Source organism: Phaenicophaeus curvirostris, chromosome 31 (assembly GCF_032191515.1).
Source record: "Phaenicophaeus curvirostris isolate KB17595 chromosome 31, BPBGC_Pcur_1.0, whole genome shotgun sequence".
Classification (NCBI taxonomy): Eukaryota; Metazoa; Chordata; class Aves; order Cuculiformes; family Cuculidae; genus Phaenicophaeus; species Phaenicophaeus curvirostris.
The window spans coordinates 2,463,663-2,486,157 of record NC_091422.1 but is presented as its reverse complement, the minus strand read 5'-3'; the positions used below and the strand labels follow the sequence as shown (position 1 = coordinate 2,486,157).

General features: G+C 50.3%; 1 protein-coding gene across 1 annotated transcript in view; it reads right to left on the bottom strand.

Moving 5' to 3' along the window:
• Positions 1-21,826, bottom strand: part of LOC138732424 (AT-rich interactive domain-containing protein 1A-like) — a 43,454-nt gene extending 21,628 nt beyond the window's left edge. The window contains exons 1-15 of the mRNA XM_069879036.1: positions 21,788-21,826; positions 21,513-21,650; positions 12,152-12,392; positions 11,695-11,784; positions 10,840-11,007; positions 9,986-10,301; positions 8,715-8,860; positions 8,519-8,628; positions 6,381-6,590; positions 5,355-5,562; positions 2,031-2,163; positions 1,533-1,705; positions 1,210-1,360; positions 958-1,086; positions 764-860 (exon numbers count right to left, since the gene is read on the bottom strand). Coding sequence (XP_069735137.1) covers positions 764-860; positions 958-1,086; positions 1,210-1,360; positions 1,533-1,705; positions 2,031-2,163; positions 5,355-5,562; positions 6,381-6,590; positions 8,519-8,628; positions 8,715-8,860; positions 9,986-10,301; positions 10,840-11,007; positions 11,695-11,784; positions 12,152-12,392; positions 21,513-21,650; positions 21,788-21,826 — 2,349 coding nt within the window. The remainder of the gene's footprint in view (positions 1-763; positions 861-957; positions 1,087-1,209; positions 1,361-1,532; positions 1,706-2,030; positions 2,164-5,354; positions 5,563-6,380; positions 6,591-8,518; positions 8,629-8,714; positions 8,861-9,985; positions 10,302-10,839; positions 11,008-11,694; positions 11,785-12,151; positions 12,393-21,512; positions 21,651-21,787) is intronic.
• Between the last annotated feature and the right edge of the window lie 669 nt (positions 21,827-22,495).

Sequence of the window (22,495 nt, the reverse complement as noted above, 5' to 3'; positions counted from 1 at the left end):
AGTAAAGCTTCCTGATCTCCTGCTGCCTGACCAGAACATGCACACCTGCCAACTGCACAGCCTCCGTTCTCAGAACGTTGTTTTGCTAGCACTGGGAACGCTAATTAAAGCTTATCTAAATTATGTGGAAACTAGGAAAAAAGCGTCTCCTGTATAAAGTACTTAGTTCTACACATTCATAAACACAGAGTCCCAAGCTTTTTCATCCTCCCCTCAACACAAATTTGAGTTGGACATTGAGGGGCTGGCGTATAGTTCAGAGACGGGAACGAAGCTGGGGAAGGGTCGGGAGAACAAGTCTTATGAGGAGCAGCTGAGGGACCGGGGACTGTTTAGCCTGGAGAAGAGGAGGCTGAGAGGAGACCTCATTGCTCTCTACAGCTCCTGGAAAGGAGGTTGGAGCCAGGTGGGTGCTGGGCTCTTCTCCCAAGTAAGAAGCGATGGGATGAGAGAAAACGGCCTCAAGCTGCACCAGGGAAGGTTTAGATTGGATATTAGGGAAGATTTCTTTACCAAAGGAGTGGTGAAGACCTGGCAGAGGCTGCTCAGGGCAGTGGTGGACCCTCCATCCCTGGTGGGGTTCAAAAAGCACGTAGATGTGGCACCTGGGCCATGGTTTAGTCAGCACAGTGGGGTTGGGGTAACGATTGGACTGAATGAGCTGTGACGTCTTTTCCAACCTTCAAGATTCTATGATTCTAAGAAATTTCACAGATTCTTCTGTCCCTCAGTCCAGCAAACGAGAAGCTTGCCAACAACTCACCTGCTGCTGCTGTTGATACATGGTGGTTTGCTGGCGAGGGAAGGGGTTGCCGGAGGATGTGCCTTGAGCGGAGAATTGATTGCCATAGGAATCACGTCTGGAGAAGAAACAGATGCATTACTTGTGTGACCACTCTCACAATCCCAGAGCTCCCAAACCGGGCCGAGCTGCTGCTGGGAACACCCCGCACAGACCTTTGTTGCTGCTGCGGCTGCGGGTAGCGGCTGGGAGAATACATCCCCGACTCCGGGCTGGAAGGCATGATGTTGGGCTGCGGAGTTCCGCTTGCTAAGTTGCCCTCAGGTCCCCTGCCGGGCTCCGTCCTACAGGGAAGCAAACACAAAGACCGCACACGTCCAACTTGAATTCACCCTCGCTCCTCAAATGGATCAGGAAAGTCACAATGGGAAGTGAAAGCGATCGTTTCACGAGGTTCAAGCACCCACCTCACTCTGTCGTAAGGACCTCCGTAGGAATAGTGTTGCCGCTGTCCGATGGCCATATTACCCATCCCTGGACCTGCAGCACGATTGTAAGGGTCACCCATACCACTGTTGGGGCCCTGCCCTGAGGACATGAAGGGATCGCTTCCAGGAGCTGAAACACGGAAAGAACCACCAGTAAACACATCTTTCTAACGCAGACGTAGACAGGCCCTGTCTCCTGGGGAAGGAGGGCAAGCAGAAGGTCTCCTACAGCTAATTCCAGCATAGAGAGACAGGGATTAGTACTCAAGATGAGGGAAAGGAGCACACGAGGACCTCCTCACCTTTCCTCACACTGCTGTAAGGATCTTTATTTGGCTCATAAGACATGTGACCCATCATGTCAGAGGTATTCATGCTGGGCTGGTACCCTGGATTTGGAGTCATGGAGTTCCGCTTTTGGAACGTAGGATCACTACCATCAGCAAAGGCATCCTGAAGGCCCACCAAGTTACTCCTGATCCAAAAAAAAAACCACAACAGGATTATAGAGGTCCACCATGCTCCTCAGGATACCTTTCCCCACGTTTTTTCTCAGGTGTTGCTGTCCCCTAGGATCACAGTCACACTCCTCCAACAAAGTCACAAAGAACTGCCCTTCTACAAAACTGTCCTTGACCCCAAACCCAAAGGAATCACTATTCTCACACAGATCCAGAGCCAACGGTGTTGCTGTAAGCCATGAACGAAGGAGCAAAGCCAGGGAGCCCCACCACAAGAGCCATCTGTGGTAGGGACCCAGCAGCACCCTTGCAGTCACACTGGGAGCGATGGTTTCATACCTGATGCCTGGCAAAGGGGGCATCTGGCTGTGTGGCGTAGACGCTGGAGTTGGTGGCTTCAAGTCTCCTCCTTCTGCCATGGAGCTGCTGGTGGACTGAGGCACCTGAGGGCCCTGCATGGAGCCTGAACCCGCTGCAAGAACAGAAACGCATGAGCAGAGAGCCCTCCAAGAGACAGAGATGAACCACGGCCAAAGAAGTACAAGGAGCAAAACGCTGCAAGGAGAACCTGGGCCAGACTTCCCAGAAGAACCACGTGCAGTAGCATAAAGCTGAGAGGACATGTTTGCTCTCATTGTGACTTTATTCTTTACCACGTTCTTTTACACAAGGCGCCACCACCATGGCACCATGTTGTGCTGCCCAGGACATCTCACTCCAAAGGCTGATGCTCTACAGTGCACCTTCATGTTCTCTTTCTATCGAGAAAGAAGGCGGGTTTGAGCCCTCTCCTGGAAGCGCGAGCCCTCTCCTGGAAGCGCGAGCCCTCTCCTGGAAGCCTCACCATCTTTTTAGTGATAGAAACTCCAGGATGTAAGCGGAAATCACCAAGTTAACTCTGAACAAGGCTCTGCCCTTCCAGAGGGGTTAATTCATGCAGGTCAATTCAAGCACCACTCCCAAGGATTCCTGGAACAGGGAATGCCGGAGATGATGGATCTTTCACTGAACAACCAAACCCGTCCAGCAAGTTCCCTGGCTCCATACAGGTTGCTTTACACTACAGTAAGCTTTCATGAAAAAATCTCAGGCCATCATGTGTGATCCAGCTGTGCCACCGGCTCGAGGAGCTCTCCCTGCCCCAGATCACTGTGACACTGCCAGCTCTCAGGTTCATACACTCCTCGCAGCTGGCAAGAGCTGAACTCTTCATTAATGTTTCCATTAGTTACCATCCCCAGCACGCGATATCCCTCGGCTTCAGCCCTGCTGCTTGATGAGTCATTTCAGCTCTTCATTAAAATCCACCGAGGTCACGTCCAGGCCATGTTTGTTTACACCCCACCTTCCTGGCACCCTGTCCTCTTCTTCACGGCTCCCTCCCAGCCCAGGGAGGCCTTGGCAGAAGGAGGAGCAGAGGCAAGCTCAGCGGGGAGTTTCATTCATGGGCCCTCCCCGCCGTTCTCCTTCCCGTTCAGCTCCGCTCGCTTCCCCCAGAAATTCACCGTTTGGAACGCTGGCATCGGCAGGAAGAGGCCTCGAGACATTCCCCACCTCGCTGCCAGTTGGTGCTTGTCCCCACCCCCTGCTGTCCCTCCCACTCACAAATTCACACACGCTTGGAGCCAGGCCAGTTCCATTACTCTGGGAATTAAAACCCAACGGCAGACTGATTCCGCACCCCGGGGACGCGCCGCAGTTTGTGAGCAGGAACCCAAGCTGGGCTGCAGGAAACCCGCGCCACGTGCCTGCGCGGCACCACCCGGCCCAGCCAAGGCCCTTCTGTGAATACGTTTGGGTTTGGAGGGTTATGAATGCACACTACATGGAAAACAGCTCCAGCACCGAGACCTCTACCTAGAGCATTATCCTGCAAGGCCTTTGGATGCTCTGCAGCCTCAAAAAGCAGCCAATGTGGAATCATGCCGCGCGATCCTCAATTCACAAAGTTCCAAGGGCCACAACAGGCTGGAACGAAGGAAAATCAAAACCAATGGATTATAAAGTCCGCAAGAAGCACAAAGTGGTGTCTGCGTGGGATGCCTCAGCCCTTTGTCCAAGTGACGGGACTTCAAAATCATACAATCATGGAACAGTTTGGGTTGGAAGGGACCTCCAAGCCCACCACTTCCACCCCTGCCATGGGCAGGGACACCTCCCACTGGATCAGGGGCTCCAACCCCCATCCGACCTGGCCTTGAACCCCTCCAGGGATGGGGCAACCACCACTGCTCTGGACAACCTGTTCCAGGGCCTCCTCACCCTCACAGCAAAACATTTCGTCCTAAGATCTCATCTCAATCTCCCCTCTTTCAGCTGAAAACCATTTCTCCTCATGCTATACCTGCACTCCCTGATTAAGAGCCTCAGCTGCTGTCCACTTGGCTTTCAAACAGGGAAGGCTTTGGAGTCTGGAGATGAAGTTGAGAATGCGATTTGTGTTGTGTACTACACCCTCTGTTTGGGCTGATCCAGAGGAGCGAGAGAGAAAGGAGGAAAAAGGAAGCAGAAGAGGAGGATGAACATGGACTGATACAGCTTAAAGGATCAGAGCAGCCCTCCAGTACTGAAAGGGGCTGCAGGAAAGCTGGGGAGGGGCTCTTGATCAGGGAGTGCAGGGATAGGATGTGGGGGAACAGTTCACAGATCACCTGCACCACGGCCCTTGAAGGCAGAGTCACCACCTTCACACACTCCTGTATTGGCGAAAACAAAACAAAATATGATGCACCACCTCATCCATCCTGACAGGCATCTTGGCTGACATCCTACAAGTCCCAGGCTCCAAATGCTCTGAACATCTTTGTTCACCTCCTGGCATCTCAGAGGGCAAGAAAGTTTTTAGAAGGAGGTGGGGATGGATCTGTAGTCTAGTTTAAGCAGAACTCAGACACCGCTTTAGACAGGTCGCTCTAATGACACACAAGTTGCTTTATCTCACAAAATACACCAGGTTTGGAGCTACACCAGGACAGGCTTCCTGACGAGCGAAACAACACGATTTAGTTCTTTATAAAAACCACCACTCTAACTGAGCAGATAAATGTAGTTGCCAACAGATTATTTGGACAAGCACGCTGTCGATCAAGGGCTTAGCGGGGCTGAAACCCAACTGCAGCACAATCAAAAAAGGGTTCATTATTCCCCTTCCTCAGAAGCCAGACAAAGGTAATGCTGGGTTTCTGAACCAAAAAGGCATTTTTTGCAAAAATTACAGGAACTTCACAGCAGATAAAGCTTACTTCACGTATAGGAACAGGTTCCTGACCAGAAAAAAAAGCATCTGAACGTTTTACTTATAAGACAAAGTGGAAAATCTGAAGCTTAAAGGGTTGGCAAGCTCAGCAGTGATTCAAGTCATGAACCTAAAGCAAATAAGACAGAGTGGATCAGACTTCATGAAGACCAAAATGCACAGCAGGCACTGTTGGCCTGGACCTCATGTCCTCCTTTAACTTCTGCATTGAACACTATGCTTAATTATTCCAAAACCGGAGCCTCCCATCAAATCTGAAACAGCAGCTCATTTGAAAGGGCTTGAATTCTAGAGCACTCAACCCGTAATAGGCTCGTGGAGCTCTCTGGGCACAAAGCCTCCAAGTTCTCACTGTCTCCTCTGGCGCAAGCATCCATTGCACACCCTAAACCCAAGTCTGAACTCACCTGGAGACGGAGGCTGGATCTTCGTCTGAGATTTCTTTGAATCGGCAGCTGCAAAGATATCCGGAGCAGGGTCTTCACCTCGCTCTATCTTGCACTTGAAGGCGTAGAGACACTGGATGTACTGCTTCTTCAAAGAACTAGCTGCGCTGCTGGACGTGCCCACGTTGAGATTGGTGGCTAACTCACACCACTTCTTGTTTTTGCTGACCTGCACAACCAACCAAGAGGCTCTAAACTCAATATCCAAGTTCCTTCTCCTCCAATACATTTTCTAGGAAGAAAGCAACACTCCCCAGCTAAAACAAAGGACGCTCTAAGGGCTAAGCAAGGCAGACACAGTTGTGTTCAAACTCAGAACTAGTAGTAAACTCTCTTCCCCACCTAGAGATCATTTGAATAGGGACAGACTGCAAATCAAATTAGCCATGAGATCAGTTGACAGCCTGATGCAAAGTCAATAGAATCATGGGGTGGTTCAGGTTGGAAGGGACCTCAAAGCCCATCCAGTTCCAACCCCTGCCATGGGCAGGGACACCTCCCACTGGATCAGGGGCTCCAAGCTCCATCCAACCTGGCCTTCAACCCCTCCAAGGATGGGGCAGCCACCACTGCTCTGGGCAACCTAGGCAAGGGTGTCCCCACCCTCATAGGAAAACACTTCTCCAAGATCTCATCTCAATCTCCCCTCTTCCAACTGAAAACCATGCCTCCTTGTCCTATCTCTGCACTCCCTGATCAAGAGCCCCTCCCCAGCTTTCCTGGAGCCCCTTTCAGCACTGGAAGCTGCTCTAAGGTCTCCACGGAGCCTTTTCTCTCCAGGCTGAACAACCCAGCCTATTAAGGAAGCATTAAAAAGCATTTTTAAAATTATTATTAGCATTATTTAAAAAAGTAAAAGCAAAATAAACAGGTAAGTGGGAAGCCAGGGCTACCCCAGAGCTACAAAGCTACTTTGAATCGTGTGGCCCATTGACTTGTGACTGCCAGACAGGAAGCAGCTCTGACCACAGACACCTGGTCACCCACCTCAGTCAGTCCTCTGATCTCCTTCTCTGAGATGCAGAGCCGGTAAAGGACCAAGGGCTTCCTGCCCACCGCTGGCAGATTTGTCATGCCCATGGCCTTCTCTTCAGTAAAGGCCAGGTAACGATCGACCCAGAGCTTCCTCTCGGGCTCACCACCCAGCTCGTAGAGTTTGGTGATCTTCTCATTGGCTGTAGTAGAGGAACTGGACTTCTAGGAGAAGGAAAGAGATACCAGCAGTGAGCAGCACAAAACCAGCTGGCTTACAGCAGAGAGGGTTTCAAAAAGGCAGTCAGGGAAGAGCTCCAAGTTCTGCTCAAGAACAGCTTTATATTAGACCCACACTTGTATCAGACAAACATCAGGCAGGCATTATTCGACAAAGGTATCTCAAAAATCAGCTGCTACTCAAGGAATTCACAGTTTTCAAAAGTGAAAGGTTTCAGGAATGCCACAGAAACCAAACCAACCTCAAGGAGTCCTTGCAGAGAGCCATCTCTTTGAGGCATCCTTTGTGGGCTCATTTGCTAAATACAGGAGAAAACATTTAATTCAACTGCAAAGGAGTTTCCCCCTGGCTACTGCACCCTGCCAGGGTGAGAGCTGCCTCTGGTCAGCCTCTTCTCCTACTCAAGAGGGAGATGCATGCCTCAAAGGAAAGCTAAGATTTGAAGCACCTGTGACCTCAAAGCCCCTCCAGTTCCACCCCTGCCATGGGCAGGGACACCTCCCACTGCATCAGGGGCTCCAAGCTCCATCCAACCTGGTCTTGAGTGAGAGGTGTCCCTGCCCATGGCACAAGATGGAACTGGATGGGCTTTGAGGTCCCTTCCAACCCAAACTATTCCATGATTCTATGATACTAAGAAGCCATAACACGAGCAGAAGTGAGAGATCTTCTCAACGTTCTCGCAGGCAGCTGGTAGCACAAGTATCAAACTTCCAGAGCATTTGCTGTCCTTCAAGTAGAGACTATGGGCTCAGAAACTGCTTGTTTTGCTGGCTCTTTTGAGACTGGTAGCAGCAATGCAAAGAAAAACATTCCCTGAAGAACCTGTTTGCCTCCCTCTTCTGGCTTTAATACAGGATTAGGAAGAGGTTTGTTTGGGAAACAACTGTAACACTTTAGAGTCCCACCTCCCAGCTGAGAGATGAGAACCAAGTAGCTCCAAGCCTACACCAGAAACAAACCCCGCGTTGTTCACGCTCCTTTGGGCAGTTTCACTCTGGCAGGTGATAATTCCTAATACTGAATCATTTTGCAAGTGTAATTGATTGCTCCCAAAGGGCTGGGAAATGCTCCTCTTCATTTCTCAACGGTTTATGAATCCAGAAGCAAACCTCTCAATTGTTCCCTCATAAATCCTAAAAAACCTCTTGTAAACACTGTTGAACCACTGTTCCAAGATGGATCTGTTCTAGGTACAGTTCAAGCCCAGCCAGGGCTGGCCACATCAAGTATAATTCAATTTTCCTACACTGAGCACTTCAACAAGGTGGTTTCTACCTTTACACTTTGGATTCAAGCCACACACTACACTGATTAGGTATTCAAAGGACCCGGGGACTTGGGAAAGGTGACCCAACAGGTCCACCTGTGCAGGTACCTTCTCCCCACTTATCAAAGGCCCAAAAGTGCAACGAGAATGTAAAAATAAAGTGTGCCAGGCATCCATCAGGAATTCTAGAGAGGCTTGAACTCTTGAGTCACAAAGAGGGGAGGACACAAGAATTCTGATAGAGAAGTCCCTTTCCTGGCCTTAATGAGGGTCGGTGGGTATGGCAGCCTCACCATTCAGGCTCCTCCACAGAACTTATTACACCTGGATTTAGTGGTTTATTGCAGAGCCCTCTCCAAAACACACTTGTCAAGACAATTATTTCTTTGAAATGAGTGTCCTACTCACTCATCACACTCAAGTTAAAATCCTGGTTGCAAGGAGCAATCGGATCACACGCTACAAGGACAACTTCTCTACAGCGAGAAGTCTGTCCAGGGTAAGGAGGAGGAACCCAATCGTGTTCTCTCAGGAACCACAGTCACCACTAGACAGATGCACTGTTCCAGTTACTGTGTCATGGTTTTATCTCCCTGGATGCTGACAAGGATGGAAGTCATTAGAAAAACGAAAACATTTTACCTTTGACTTGGATTCTGCTTTGGGTGTCCCATCTGCCTTATTGTTCAATTTAGTTGCGGGTGTTAATTTGACATCCCCAAGGCCTATCATTTCAGGGCTTGCTGCCATCCCTAGGAAGTCAGAAGAATCTTTAACACCGATTCTCAATATGGGACAACGAAATCAATGCAACATTTGACAGATGGTACCGGCTTACCTGCAGAGTTATTAGCCATGTTCCCACCCATCGGATAGGGCGGGCCCTGGGGGTTCATCATGCCAGCCATACTGTTAATTCCCTGTCCGTAAGGAGGTCCAGTGCCCATCATCCCACCTTGGTTCATGTTGGGATAACCAGGAGGCCTAGAGAAAGCAAGGATAAAAGACATTCACTCCAAATACTGAGCATTAAGACCTTGTCCTCAAAAGAAGCAGGTTTGCTAAGAGAAGTCTACAAAGGACGTGGAGAACTGACTTTCCCCAGCTTCCTTCTCCAGCAAAAGACTGGTGCTACCTGACAGTTCAGCTGCCCTAGAGTCTCATTCTCAACAGAAAAGGGGATGTAAACTAGCTCGCAAGAGGGAGCTCAATTCTGAACCTTTTCACCATCGGTCTTGTTCTGCTGCACCCGTAAAACAAACTTCATTCTAGTTGTTGTCTTTACAGGGAAGAACAGACCTGCAAATACCTCAGCCCTGTGAGAAGAGTTTATTTGTAGAGATCATAGAATCATAGAATAACCAGGTTGGAAGAGACCCACCGGATCATCGACTCCAACCATTCCTATCAAACACTAAACCATGTCCCTCAGCACCTCGTCCACCCGTGCCTTAAACCCCTCCAGGGAAGGTGAATCAACCCCCTCCCTGGGCAGCCTCTGCCACTGCCCAATGACCCTTTCCATGAAATAGCTTTTCCTAATGTCCAGCCTAAATCTCCCCTGGTGGAGCTTGAGGCCATTCCCTCTTGTCCTGTCCCCTGTCACTTGGGAGAAGAGGCCAGCTCCCTCCTCTCCACAACCTCCTTCCAGGTATCTGGAGAGAGCAATGAGGTCTCCCCTCAGCCTCCTCTTGTCCAGGCTAAACACCCCCAGCTCTCTCAGCCGCTCCTCATAAGGCCTGTTCTCCAGCCCCCTCACCAGCTTCGTTGCTCTTCTCTGGACTCGCTCCAGAGCCTCAACACCCTTCTTGTGGGGAGGGGCCCAGAACTGAACCCAGGAGTCGAGGTGTGGCCTCACCAGTGCTGAGTACAGGGGGAGAAGAACCTCCCTGAATATTAAATATTTCCTAAGTATATCATTAGCGAAGAATTCCAAAACCCTGCTTGTCCAAGCGTTAGACTCTTAAGATTGATGAACAAGTCTCCAAGGTGGGCAAACCTTCCAAGAAAAGTATGTGAAGTCTCACTCAACTTTTGGGTTATTCCATCCACAGCTCTGAAAGAGAGACGCAGCACAAGAAAGGGACCAGGAGAAACCTCGTTCCTCACCTCGTCTGGATGGAGTTGGCAGCTGCGTGCATGGCAGTGGCGGCTGCTTCTTGTGCTTTGCGATTCAGGCCAGCGGGCGGGGGACATATCCCTGTCCCCACCTGCAGCGGGATATTTGCCATGTTGGGTCCGTAGGGCCTGTTCCCCTTGGCCGCGTGGCTCATCCTCCCGGGAGGAAGCCCGCTGTACGGCGGCACACCCGTCTGCCCGTGCATCTGGCTCCCTGCTCCCATCGGGTTCATGCTTCCTCCCATTCCCAGACTGGGATAATTGGCATTGGACATCGCGTTGTAGTTTGGCTGCCTGGGAGAACCTCCTGAGCAGATAAAAAGAGAGAACGACAACATCGCTCTACCAGTTAGTTTATGAATCACCATAAAAAAAAAAAATCTTCTATCAGCAAATATTTAAAGATCACTAACAGATGAGGGGGAGTGTTAACACCTCAAAAAAAATTCGAAGTACTTCGATATAAGCCACAAAAAAAAGGTGTTTTGACATAGCCAAGCAGCAATATCGATTCAAAAGCTGCCTGAAACTCTCCCAAGGCAAAACTGAGTGGAGGAGGGGATTTGAAAAGCTCACTCAACCCTTTTCCTTCCCCTCCAAAGAAAACCAGCCCTTCTCATCTTTTACATTGGACGTACGACCTCTTTTTAAATGAGGAGGAAGGCTCCTAGGTTTAGAACTACACCTAGCCCTGAAACCACTGCATTCCATCCGTCTCAACACAAATGAAGCACGGCTCCTTCCAGCTTGGAAGGAGCACACTGTTTTGTATAACCCACACATGAAGAAGGGACAAATAAAGCCAGTTTATCAAGGACAAGAGCCAGGAGCTGACTGTGCCTCACCTTGAGGTCCGTACTGCCCACCCTGGGCTCCGTAGCTTCCCATGGAGTTCTGCTGGTACGGCCCCATTCCAGCGTGCATCTGGCCTCCCGAAGACTGACGGGGAGATAAGGCTGAGCCAGGCTGGGGTGAGCTGTACTGGGGCATCTGAGGGTTCCTCTGCATGTAACCTGGTCACCCGGGGAGAGGAGCAAACTTATTAGTGCAAAGTATCCAGAGGTGCCTCTGGACACACACGTTCTTAGGGAACAGCAACCCCTGGGAGCCACTCACAAACCCCTTTCAGCAGCAGCCGAGACACATTTTACAGCGGTTGCTATTAAGGAGACAGCGTTATCTGCTAAGATAACGGATCCAATTTCCTGGTTTATCCAGAAAAAAAAGCCCTTAGTGTCACAGGAGCAGACAGCACCACTCTAAATCCTGGGGGCTTCTCGTCATCGCTAGTTTTCGTTTGCTTATTTGCCTCCTCAGGGTGACAACTTTCAGCCAGGAGAACTGAAGCTTTACCTGACTTTCCCCCCACATCAACCTTATTCTCTTAGGGGGAAAACGTGCAATATTATTGTGAACGCCCCTCATTTTGAAGCTTAAGGTCATGGACAAACAGCATTTGTAGAAAAGCCAGTCAGAAGCCAGAGAAAACATCTTAGAAGCCACTCTAGGAGCCTGGATGGAACGGTAGAGGCCAACCAACCAAAATGAGCTCAATTTACTGCAAGGTGCCTAAACATTCAGAGGTTTTAAAGGGGCAGCTTTTAAATGCTACCTCACCATAGAATCCACGTTATCAGGCCAGGCAGTTTTTAGTTACACAGCTAGCTTTACAATTAAGTCTTTTAACTCATGCCACACACCTCGATCTTGCGCTGTGCTTGACTGGTTCACGGAAGGATGCATGATACTGTCCGACTGGCCGCTGGGCGGTTGGGGTGGCATCTGATTGCCTACACGGCAAACAGGAGAGGGGTTAATCACAAAAACTCCACACCACAAAGCCCAGGAGGCGAGAGTATTAAACACCAGGACTACAACTTGAGGAGCAGGGTATGTTAGCCGCAGCGAAGGAAAACAAGCAAGATCAATCACGTTAACCCAGCGAGATGACAGTGCCGGTTTACCAGCCTTCTCACCCATCCTACTGCGTCCTTTAACTGTTCAAGGTGTTCGAAAGCCAACAAGTGAGATCAAAGGACCTCAAATAACCACAGAGCACTGACACCGGCCAATTCCTCCCCACTGGCCGTTGTAATTCACTCCTCAGCTGCACAAGGCAGCCCCACTAGAAGATCAACACGTGCCAAGAAGAATTACCTGGTACTGCAGCAGGTGAAAGCGGACCGGAGCGGGACTGAGCAACGCTGGCTGGAGACCCGAACGGGGATGGGGAGGGTCCTCTGATGCCTGGCAGGTGAGGAGAGGTATGCGGAGAGAAAGGAGACTGAGCTGGGTTACTCTGCTCTCCTTGACTGCTGGAAATCCCTGATGTGCTTACTCCAGGACTCAGGGCTCCTTCTGTACCCACGGGGAGATCAGCTATTGAGCCAGACAGGTCCTGCAACACACAGAGAGACAGATCAGGCCAAAAATAAGCAGACATGGCACTGTGATCTCCCGTATCAGTAAGAAAGAGCGTGTTTCTCCCTTAGGGATGCTACAAATAGAAATCCGTGAACTCTGTTCATGTTATTGTCAGCAATGAAGGCAGCTGTAGACACCGGTAACTGCCAAACGCGTCTTATCCTGCTGTCTGTCTCCAAACCCAAGAGCTCCCCAGCCGGTTTGCCGAGCGCTTGCTGATGGTCCACACAATCGGCTGATTCTCCTACTTGCTTCTTAGAATTCAGTTTAGAGGCGAGAAATTAAAGAATGCATCAACGATACACAGAGAACTGCAAACAGAGGAGACTGTCCACGTGATGATGGCTTGGAAGCAAAACATGGCTCAGCCTCTGAAAGACAGAAAACTCGTGCCTCACCATAATTAATTCATAAACCTCAGATGAGCTGGGAAACTACTCACTGGCGATGGATAAAACCAAACGAAACAGAGATTTAAAAGAAAACCATAAAGTACTTTTCAGGGTTCCCACTTCCTTTTCTTCAAAGACAGCAAAAATTAGCAGTTGCAGTATCAGCCTATCAAGTTCAGCGTTTCACCGGGGCAAGGCTAGAAAACACCTTTCCTATCATGTGTATCCACCCTGAAGTAGAAAAGCATAAAAAAACTTACGGAAGTTAAAACCTCAAACTGTCACAGGAGCAACTGCAAAGCGATGGCACCAAATATCATCTGGGAAGTCTCGAAAACCAGGGATACTTCCCAGATGATGATGTGCAGATCCAACACGCGCAATAATAAGGTTCAGCAGCAGTTCAGGCTTAGTCAAGACAGAGGCAGCAGTCGAGAACTTGAATGGAAAGCTGGGAAATCACAACTACTCCAGTGATGCAATGAAATCTTTGCCAGAGATTCAAAGGATGAAGAAGTGGGAGACCAAAGCTTCTCAGGACTTCACCCGTCCTTCCTAAGTCTTTCAGAGTGACCAACCTCAGATCCAAACCATTCCAGACTGAGCCCTGAATTTCAGATCAAATCCCTCCACACAGAATCCAGCCGACCAGCATGACCAGAGCCAACATCATTTAAACACCAAGCAGAAAGGCCGAGCCAACTGATAAATAGCTTGGACACCCCAGTCTTGTTTACACTGACTCGATGATGCCTTGTTTAGCAGCAGTTGGGATAGCATTTTCCCAGCTCTGTGCAGCACAGGAGGACTCGGGATACAAGATACCGCAAACTCAGCCTGCAGAAGAGCCCTATCGCTCTGCAACACCTGCCTGCCAGGTGATGTGGGAAAAGGCTCTGGCAGCACGTCCCCAGCATCTAGGCTCACCACATCCTAGAAAGTGGAGAACTGGAGTTACCGAAGAATAAAATATGACCCAAACGCCTCATCACACTTAGAATCATAGAATCACCAGGTTGGAAGAGACCCACTGGATCATCGAGTCCAACCATTCCTATCAAACACTAAACCATGTCCCTTAGCACCTCGTCCACCCGTGCCTTAAACACCTCCAGGGAAGGTGAATCAACCCCCTCCCTGGGCAGCCTCTGCCAGTGCCCAATGACCCTTTCTGTGAAGAATTTTTTCCTAATGTCCAGCCTAAATCTCCCCTGGTGGAGAGGGGAGGTTGGACAGTGACATTGGGAAGGACAAACGGGGGGTACCAGCTGCATCACATTCTGTTGTTGGTTGCAGCAGAACCATCTTGTCTATTTTAACAGTGAAATTTGATCAAAATGCTTCTACAAACACCGGCAAATGCTACGTTTGAGCTGAAAATGCCAGTCTGTCAGTGGGGTGACTTAGCACATCGCCCGTCCTTCCTCCTCTCCATTACTGCCTCTGTTAGAGATCACTTCCTGCACAGCTATCTTGGAGGTAGATTTGTTCAAACATTACCTTCCTGGAAAAAAACCCTTTGTTTTATTTCAATGAAGGCTAAAAAAATGCCTAAAAAGCCTAAAAATAGCGTCTAAGATCTCTTGCAATTTTCACTGCCTTCCATTGTAACATCAAAAACGTTGCTCATTTACGCAGCTCCTTGTTTTCTTTTCCTCCTGGTCAACTTTGACAAAACCCACATTCCTCCCGTGGAAACCACTGGAAGTGGGAGTAAAAAGACAGTATTTTCAACATTTTGCATTAAAAAGCATCAACCAACACAAACAACCGAGAGCAAAACACTCCTCTCCCTGGGACTCGCTGCACCTAATTCTGCCTCCGGTGTGAGATCCACCTCTCAGCTCCCCTCTGAGTAGTGAAGGGATCAGAATGTCCAGAAGCCAATTCAGTCCAAGCTAAGATGAGACGGTAAAAAACAGTATTTCCCTTAAACACATTAAGGTATTTTTAGTCTGAATCACCAAATGCGGTTTTCATCATCACTGAAACAAAGCTGGAGGCCAAACCCCTTTGCAGGAGATTTTAAAATCCCCGCCCCAAGAGCTCGTGGCATTTCAGAGCTATCAAATCCTCAAGCCCAGAGGGGCAGAGCCCAAAGCTACAGAGATGAGCTATTTCTATGCTCAGAGGAAAAAACACAATATAAATGTACACCAAAGAAAATATAAGCCTGAAAGGACAGATACACAGCAACGGTGCAAGGTGAAACGTGAATATCCCCTTCCATTAGCAGGAGTGAGCAGCCTGCTTCTCCGAGAGGCAAAGGAGAAGGTTTGCCTCCAGGATCTGAGAGGGGTCACTGGAACCAGGAATATTCATACATGAACCAGGCAGAACGAGGGGATACAGCTTAGTAACGCCAGCCAGGAAAAGATCTGCAAGATGTGAAGCCAAACAATGTTAAAAACAGTTTGAAAATTACCTCCTAACCCACCAGCTAACGACCTTTAAAGCTGATCTCGTCAACTTCACCTATGCATCAAGGCTTAACCTAAGTACTGCGAGTCATTTAAAAACGCTGGTTTAATTAAGCAGGTTAATATAGGGTTGCTTTAGACGTGTAAGCGAGGGATCCCTGCCTTGCTAGCGCACCATCATGGACCTCGTACCCAGGAAGACACCAGCCTTTCAGCTCTGAGATCACAAACAGGACCATCAAAATCAACTGGTGAAGTGACTTTCACCTCTAAAGATCAGTAAGTTTTACACATTCAAACAATAAAGCCATTTCCCAGCTAAGATGCCAGCACAGCAGCGTTTACCAAGTGTTATCCAGCAGGACTAAGTTTCTTGGAAGCGAGACTGATGCAAGGGGAAGGTGAGAAGCCAGGACTGGAACGCCTAAAAGCAACCAGCACATCCATAAGGGACTCTTTTCAACCTATCAAGTCATTTTTTTCCCCATCTATCAAGTAATTTTCCCAGGATGCCGACCGTCAAGGCACAGAGTAGAGTTTTTAACCAAACCTGACGGGTGCCATCCAGCTCCCATCTACTCAAGAGGGGAAATAGAACTCAAGGCTACCCATAAAATGGTCTGTAGAGAAACAGAGAAGCCTTTCAAATAGAGCAAATCTCATTGAAGTCATGGAGTCCCGCTGCCGGCAGCAGGTTCTGGATCGAGCCCAAGAGGAGAGGGCCAGCAAGGTTTTATTTGCCTCCCACAGAGCATCAGGAGGGGACCTGGAACTAGACGGTGGCCCCAGGAGAAGGGCTCTCCTCTCCCCTCCTCCCGCCAGCGCAGCCAATCGAGCCGAGCCGGGAGGTGAGGCTCCACAGCCGTAACTCTGCCAACTTGAAGGAAACGTCAGGGGCTGGAGAATTTCCTCACGTGTTTCCAATGTGGTTTCTATGCATTTTATTGCTCATTTGCAGATCAAAAATGCTGGAGGGATTCCAACTATTTCACACAGAATCTCACACTCCCGGCTGGCTGCAGCCCCAAAGCCTGAGTTTCTTCCCTTGAAATACTGCCCAGTGTTACTTTGGGATGTGACCTGATAGCGGAAGCCCACGGGGACCCTGAAACGATAATCGTTCCAGCTGCGATTGGTTGCCCAGCGCTGGCTGATGCCAGCACGGGTTTGTCAGTGCTGCTGACAAACAGGGACTCAGCAGCTAACGCCTCCTGTTCACACCACAACAAAAACCATGCCTGGAATCACACAATCCGGTACCCAACGGAGGAGGCAGGGAGTTCTTCCGCCTCAGGGAAAGGGTTGCAAGTCCTGGCATGACCAGCCCAAGGGAGCCTGATGCTGGAAACCGCCACGTTTCTTTTCTATGAAAAGAGGAACCACCAGTTTGCTATGTGATAGCAGCTGGTTTGTTAAACAGGGATGAAACAACAAGAAATACTTCACATCAAAACCTTCGAGGAGAAGGGATTGAAGGCTCCGCTCCAGCCCAGCCCACCGAGCCTCAACAGTGGGAAGACTGACCAGAAAGCAAAGGGATCTCCTCGCTGGGGTTTGCAGCCTTCCCTGCTCATTGGAGAAGAGGAGGCTGAGGGGAGACCTCATTGCTCTCTCCAACTACCTAGGAGTTTGGAGAGAGCAATGAGGTCTCCCTCAGCTCCTCTTCTCCAATGAGCAGGGAAGGCCTGCAAACCCCAGCGAGGGATCCCTTGCTTTCTGGTCAGTCTTCCCACTGTGAAGGGTCACGGTGGCACTGGCAGAGGCTGCCCGAGGGAGGGGGGTTGAGTCACCTTCCCTGGAGGGGTTTAAGGGACGGGTGGACAAGGTGCTGAGGGACATGGTTTAGTGATTGATGGGAATGGTTGGACTCCATCATCCGGTGGGTCTCTTCCAACCTGTAGATTCTAGGATTCTATGATCTCCAGCCTAAGAGTGGATGGCGAGGGAAGGAGCCGGACGACGCCGTCAGATCACTAGATAGCACTCAAGGAAATGATGATCAGGAGACGAGCATGCGGCAGAGCTTAGAAATTCCATAAGGCCGGTTGTTTCCATACAGGCGCTCACAAGCAAAACCAGAGAACAATAGCTAAATTTATTCCCTCATTCTTTCTGAAAGGGAAAAAAGCTGCTTCATTGCCTCTGACTAATTGAAACACCTACTTTCTATTACAATTTCATTTTCACTGCAGTTTCTTTTCCACTTAATTCAAGAACTATCAACACTTGGAAATCACAAGCTTGTCCTTTCCTTCCCCTTTATTTCCACACCCAAAATACCTCAATCTCCTCTATCACAAATTACACAGCTGACTGGCAGCAATTTTGGGGAAACGGGTAGACCTGTTTCTCCTTCTAAGGCACAGAAAACAGAATCTTGCATCTCATGCTTCACAAAACACTTTAGAGATAAACACAAAGAGACCTGGAGATCTTGCCATGCTCTGTCCGCACCAAACTTCTCATCCAAGGCAGCACCTGGCAAAGCTGACCTGACATTTCCACAGATCATGGAATGCTTTGAGTTGGAAGGGACTTCAAAGCCCATCCAGTTCAACCCCTGCCACGGGCAGGGACACCTCCCACTGGATCAGGGGCTCCAAGTCCCATCCAGCCTGGCCTTCAACCCCTCCAGGGATGGGGCAGCAACCACTTATCCAGATAACCTGGGCCAGGGCCTCCCCACCCTCACAGCAAAACATTTCTTTCTGAGATCTCATCTCAATCTCCCCTCTTGCAGCCCAAAACTCTTCCCCCTCGTCCTATCCCTGCCCTCCGTGATCAAGAGACCCTCCCTAGCTTCCCTGGAGCTCCTTTCAGCGCTGGAAGCCGCTCTAAGGTCTCCCCAAAGCTTTCTCTCCTCCAGGCTGAACAACCCGAACTCTCCCAGGCTGTCCTTGTACGGCAGGCTCTCCAGCCCTCGGATCATCTCCATGGCTTCCTCTGGACTCACTCTAATAGACCCATGTGCTTCTTGTGCTGAGGAAGGAGATCACTGCTGCACAGGACACTTCTGTGCTTTATGAAATAACATATACATTCATAGCTTTGCCTGGTGGAAGCTGCCGGCTGTAGCTGCACTGCAGGAAAAAGAGCGTTTGGGAAGGAGGCTGCTGGGAGGAGGGGCCGAGCGGCACACCAGAAATTTCACTCTGACTGCAAAAATAAGCTGCTGTTCTAACCCATCTCAGTAAACCGAGATGAGTCTGGTTGCTTGGCAGAAAGCAGGTACAGGATGAAAAGGGAGGACGGCAGAAGGAAGCGCTGCTGGCGTTACTACCTTCCTGCAAGAGGAGACCTTGCAGAACAGCCAGCTCTGCTACCGCAGCAGCCATTGATTTTTCAGAGGTCGATACTCCACTCCCACAGATCCGCTCGGCACAAGCTTTAATCACATCTCCTGCTCCTGCCCTCTGCCGCTCTCCTCCATCGCTTCCCCTCCAAATAAATTTTAAAATAAAAAGGTGGGGGAAGGGGGCTCGCCTCCCGCTCCGAACACTGAAAGATTCTGTACTCTCGCTCGGTGCAGAGGAGAGATTCAAGCGCTGTGGTTGCAGCACTAAGCACAGACGGAGCAACGTGATTCATCCACAGAACAAGATGTCGCTGAAGGGAAAATCCAGCCTGTGGAAGGCTGGCGTTCCCACTTGGAGAACATGGAGCGCCGAGGTCTTCTGCAGGACCCTGGGAGATGCAGCAGCAAAACTCCCCAGAAAAGAGTTATCATTAACCCTCTGAAAGATGCCTGGCTTCTAAAAAGCACTCCTAGGGTTATCTAAATACAGATGCAACTCAGTGTTCCAAGCAGGAGCTTCAGAAGGGGCGTAAACTAGATGTAAACTAGATGACCTGTCAAGGTCCCTTCCAATCCAAAGCATTCTACGATTCCAAATGTTGGCCTGCCCACCAAGCAGTGGTGTTGGCACCTGGAAGGGTAAACCCTGAGGCTTCAACAGGAACGCTGACCCTAAACTAAGTTGCAGGGAAGAGGCAGGGAAGACCCAAGGCACAATGAGCAGCAACATCACAGCAGCACAGAGTCATGGGATAGTTTGGGTCGGAAGGGAACTCAAAGCCCATCCAGTTCCAACCCCTGCCACGGGCAGGGACACCTCCCACTGGATTAGGGGCTCCAAGCCCCATCCAGCCTGGCCTTCAACCCCTCCAGGGATGGGGCAGCAACCACTTATCCAGATAACCTGGGCCAGGGCCTCCCCACCCTCACAGCAAAATATTTCTTCCTAAGATCTCACCTCAGTTTTCCCTCGTCCAGCTGAAAACCATCCCCCCTTGTCCTATCCCTGCACTCTCTGGGTGCCCTCAGTAGCACCGCTTTTTGGGAGCGTGGTAGGGACACCTGAGGAGAACAGGATCAAAGAGTCGATCGCATCCATCAGGAAGGCTGCTCAGGTATCAGGCCTTGGAAAGGAAAGTGCCTGTGAGGGACTAGCGTGGGTCGGAGACGACAGACTACAGTCACTTATTTATTAAAGAGCTTTTCTCTTCCTTCTAAAGGTTTTTAAGTACCCCGCTTCACTCTGAGGACAAACTCCAGCCCCTTCGCAATGCTACATCACCCAAGAGGCAGGAAGCTCCCCTCTTTCTGCCAGCCATAAGGATCTTCCAACTCCCCAGCAGTGCTTCCTCTGGAAGGCACTTTCATCTCCAACATGTTCAATTTAGACTCCAAATCGTTGAGTTATCTCGGCATGTGATGGTGCCACCATGCCAACCACAGCAGCTTGGGTGGGCAAAGTACCGGAGCAAAGGCAAGAGGCTGAATAATCACAAACTTAGACAGGCGTCTGCTCAGTGCAACGCTTGGGATTTTGAGACAATTCAGCTTTTGGTATTGTTACCTGCCTCTTTGAAACAACCGAGTGACAGAATTCCTGAAATAAGCAGAAGGAGGAAAGATTTTAGGAGAGAATAAGGTTTCGAAGGTACCAGAAATTAACTGGTGGCAGTGGCAGAGGGCTCTGCACAGCCCAGACTGGGCCCAAGTGCTCCTGCCTGATGGCTCGGGCAGTCCTTTCGCTGGAAAAAGCTGCTAGGGAGAGAGCTGAAAGCTGGCAGCTCCTTTCCAAAGTCCTCCCAAAGCAGGGATGCAGTGATGGAGCAAGCTGAGGGGCTACAGCTGAGACCCTGGACACTGCCAGCTGGGGTGGCTCTGGAAAAAACCATTTGTGTGCAAGGATCTGCTTGCAAAAATGCACCTGCTGACCCAGGGAGCATGGAGAAACTGCAAACACATTAGGAAAGAACTGAGGGAATTCTCCTTTCACCCTTCCTCAGCGCAGAGGAAGGGGTAGCATAACCATGGAAACCTGGCCCATGCCAGACATTGATGTATGCCCAGCGCTACCCCTTGGGCCAGGGTGCCAGAACAGTCAATCCCTAAAAGTTGCCCCCTTCTCCCCCTTCTCCTTTTTCGCCCCCTTCTCCCCCTTCTCCTTTTTCGCCCCGCTTGCTCCCTTCTCCTTTCAATACACATTTCTATTTTCTCATGTAAAATCCTATTCAAAACCATAACCAAACCCAGTGACACAGCTCCTCCTCCAATTACCCGGCCTTGTTTGAAATCACGGCATGAACTTTGGACCCACAAGGGCGCAGGCACCGGCCCATCCGAGCCGCGCAGCCGCTGCAGGACGGAGCAGAGCAGCCAAGCCCTGGGCCCCTGTCCTGTCCCACATTTGAGCTTCATGTGGAAGCAGTTTTCTCCAGGGCATTTATGATCGTGCACGTCTCCAAGACGAGTCAATCCAGCCCGCCAAAAGGAAAATGATTCCCATGAACCAAAAGCTCAGCTGTGGCAGCGTTTAACACACATGAAGTGCTGTCAGCTGAAGTTAAACACCTTTGTTTTCCCCTGCGACTGCCCCACGCAGTAGCTGAAGGTCACACCACCACGGGCTTTCCCTCCCTCACATGGTGCAGGACCTCTGGCAGGTTAAGTTTGAATGGAAAGGGAAGAGGTCGAGGTTAGTGTGCCTGACAGACTGACAAGAGGCTTCCGCACCATTTCAAGTGTCTCCAATGACACCAAGTGAGCAGCAAAAAGGAAGGGCCAAACTGATTTCCCTGCTCTACAACAACGAGCTGCTCAAGAGCGAGGGTCACCAGTGAGGTGCGTGCTTCAGCAGCCACGGCGCAGGGAGTGGCTCCGTATTCCCAGGCTGCGGCAGCGCAGGGGATGCGTGTGACGGGGCACACGGCTATTGTTCAGGATCCCAGACCAGAACTGGTCACCCTACAGCAATTCCCTGATTAAACACTGACCCGCCTTCTCACGCCGGCCAGGCTCAAAAGAAAACGAGCCCGTCCTCTCCCGAGCAAGCTGCCAGGCGTCCCTGCTGCCCACCTCCACACGGAGGTCGCCGTCTTCTTTTTCAGTAGTCTCCGTATCAGACATCGCTCCTAAGGAAACGAAAGGCTGGGGGTTAGGGGAATCTGTGCGAGGCGTGCAGGCAGGAAGCAGAGCTGAGCAGCTCGAGACCAGAATAGAAACAGGAATCGAGCCCGGCATCGAGCGCAGCGCAACGCGCTGCCGGCACAGGCTCCTGCGAGGCTGCATCGGCAGCTCCACGCGGCATCATCTCGAAAGGGATGCTGATCGGAGGCAGAGGGCTCCGCGCAGCCTGGATTGGGCTCAGGAGCTGCAGCACGGGCTGGGGAGTTTCCTCCTGGAGCACCGGGGCGGATTAAGCTCCGTTCAAACCCAGACGAAGGGGCGGGAGGAGAGAAAATTGCCACATGGACAAATAGCTGCGCAACCCAGAGAAGCAGGTTGCAGTGTGAAACACATCAATGGGGTGGCTGGAAGGTGAGGGTGATTTTGCAAGCGGCAATCCGAGCCCTTCGCCACTGGAGAAATTATTAGTAAAATTAAGAATTAAAACAAACACACACACAGCCTTCCCAAGCAACCAAACAGAAGTGATGGTCAGTATCGCACATACAATGAAAAGCGCTGGCAGAGAAGCCTTGGCCAGGAAGAAAATATTTCCAACTCCCAATATTGGCATAATTTGGGATAAACACCTTCCTATCAGCATAAAACACCATTCACTGATCCTGCTAATCCCAGTGTTCCAGGTCCTGGGCTCCCCAGGGCATTTCTCTGCACATCCCTGGTGATGCCCGGGCACCCAGCGTGCAGCCACCCTGCTCTGAAATGCACACAGCTCTACTCCCTCTCCAGGCAAGCAATAAGACAAGCTCAAAAGGCAAAATGCAAACCAAACAGAAGCATTCCGACATGG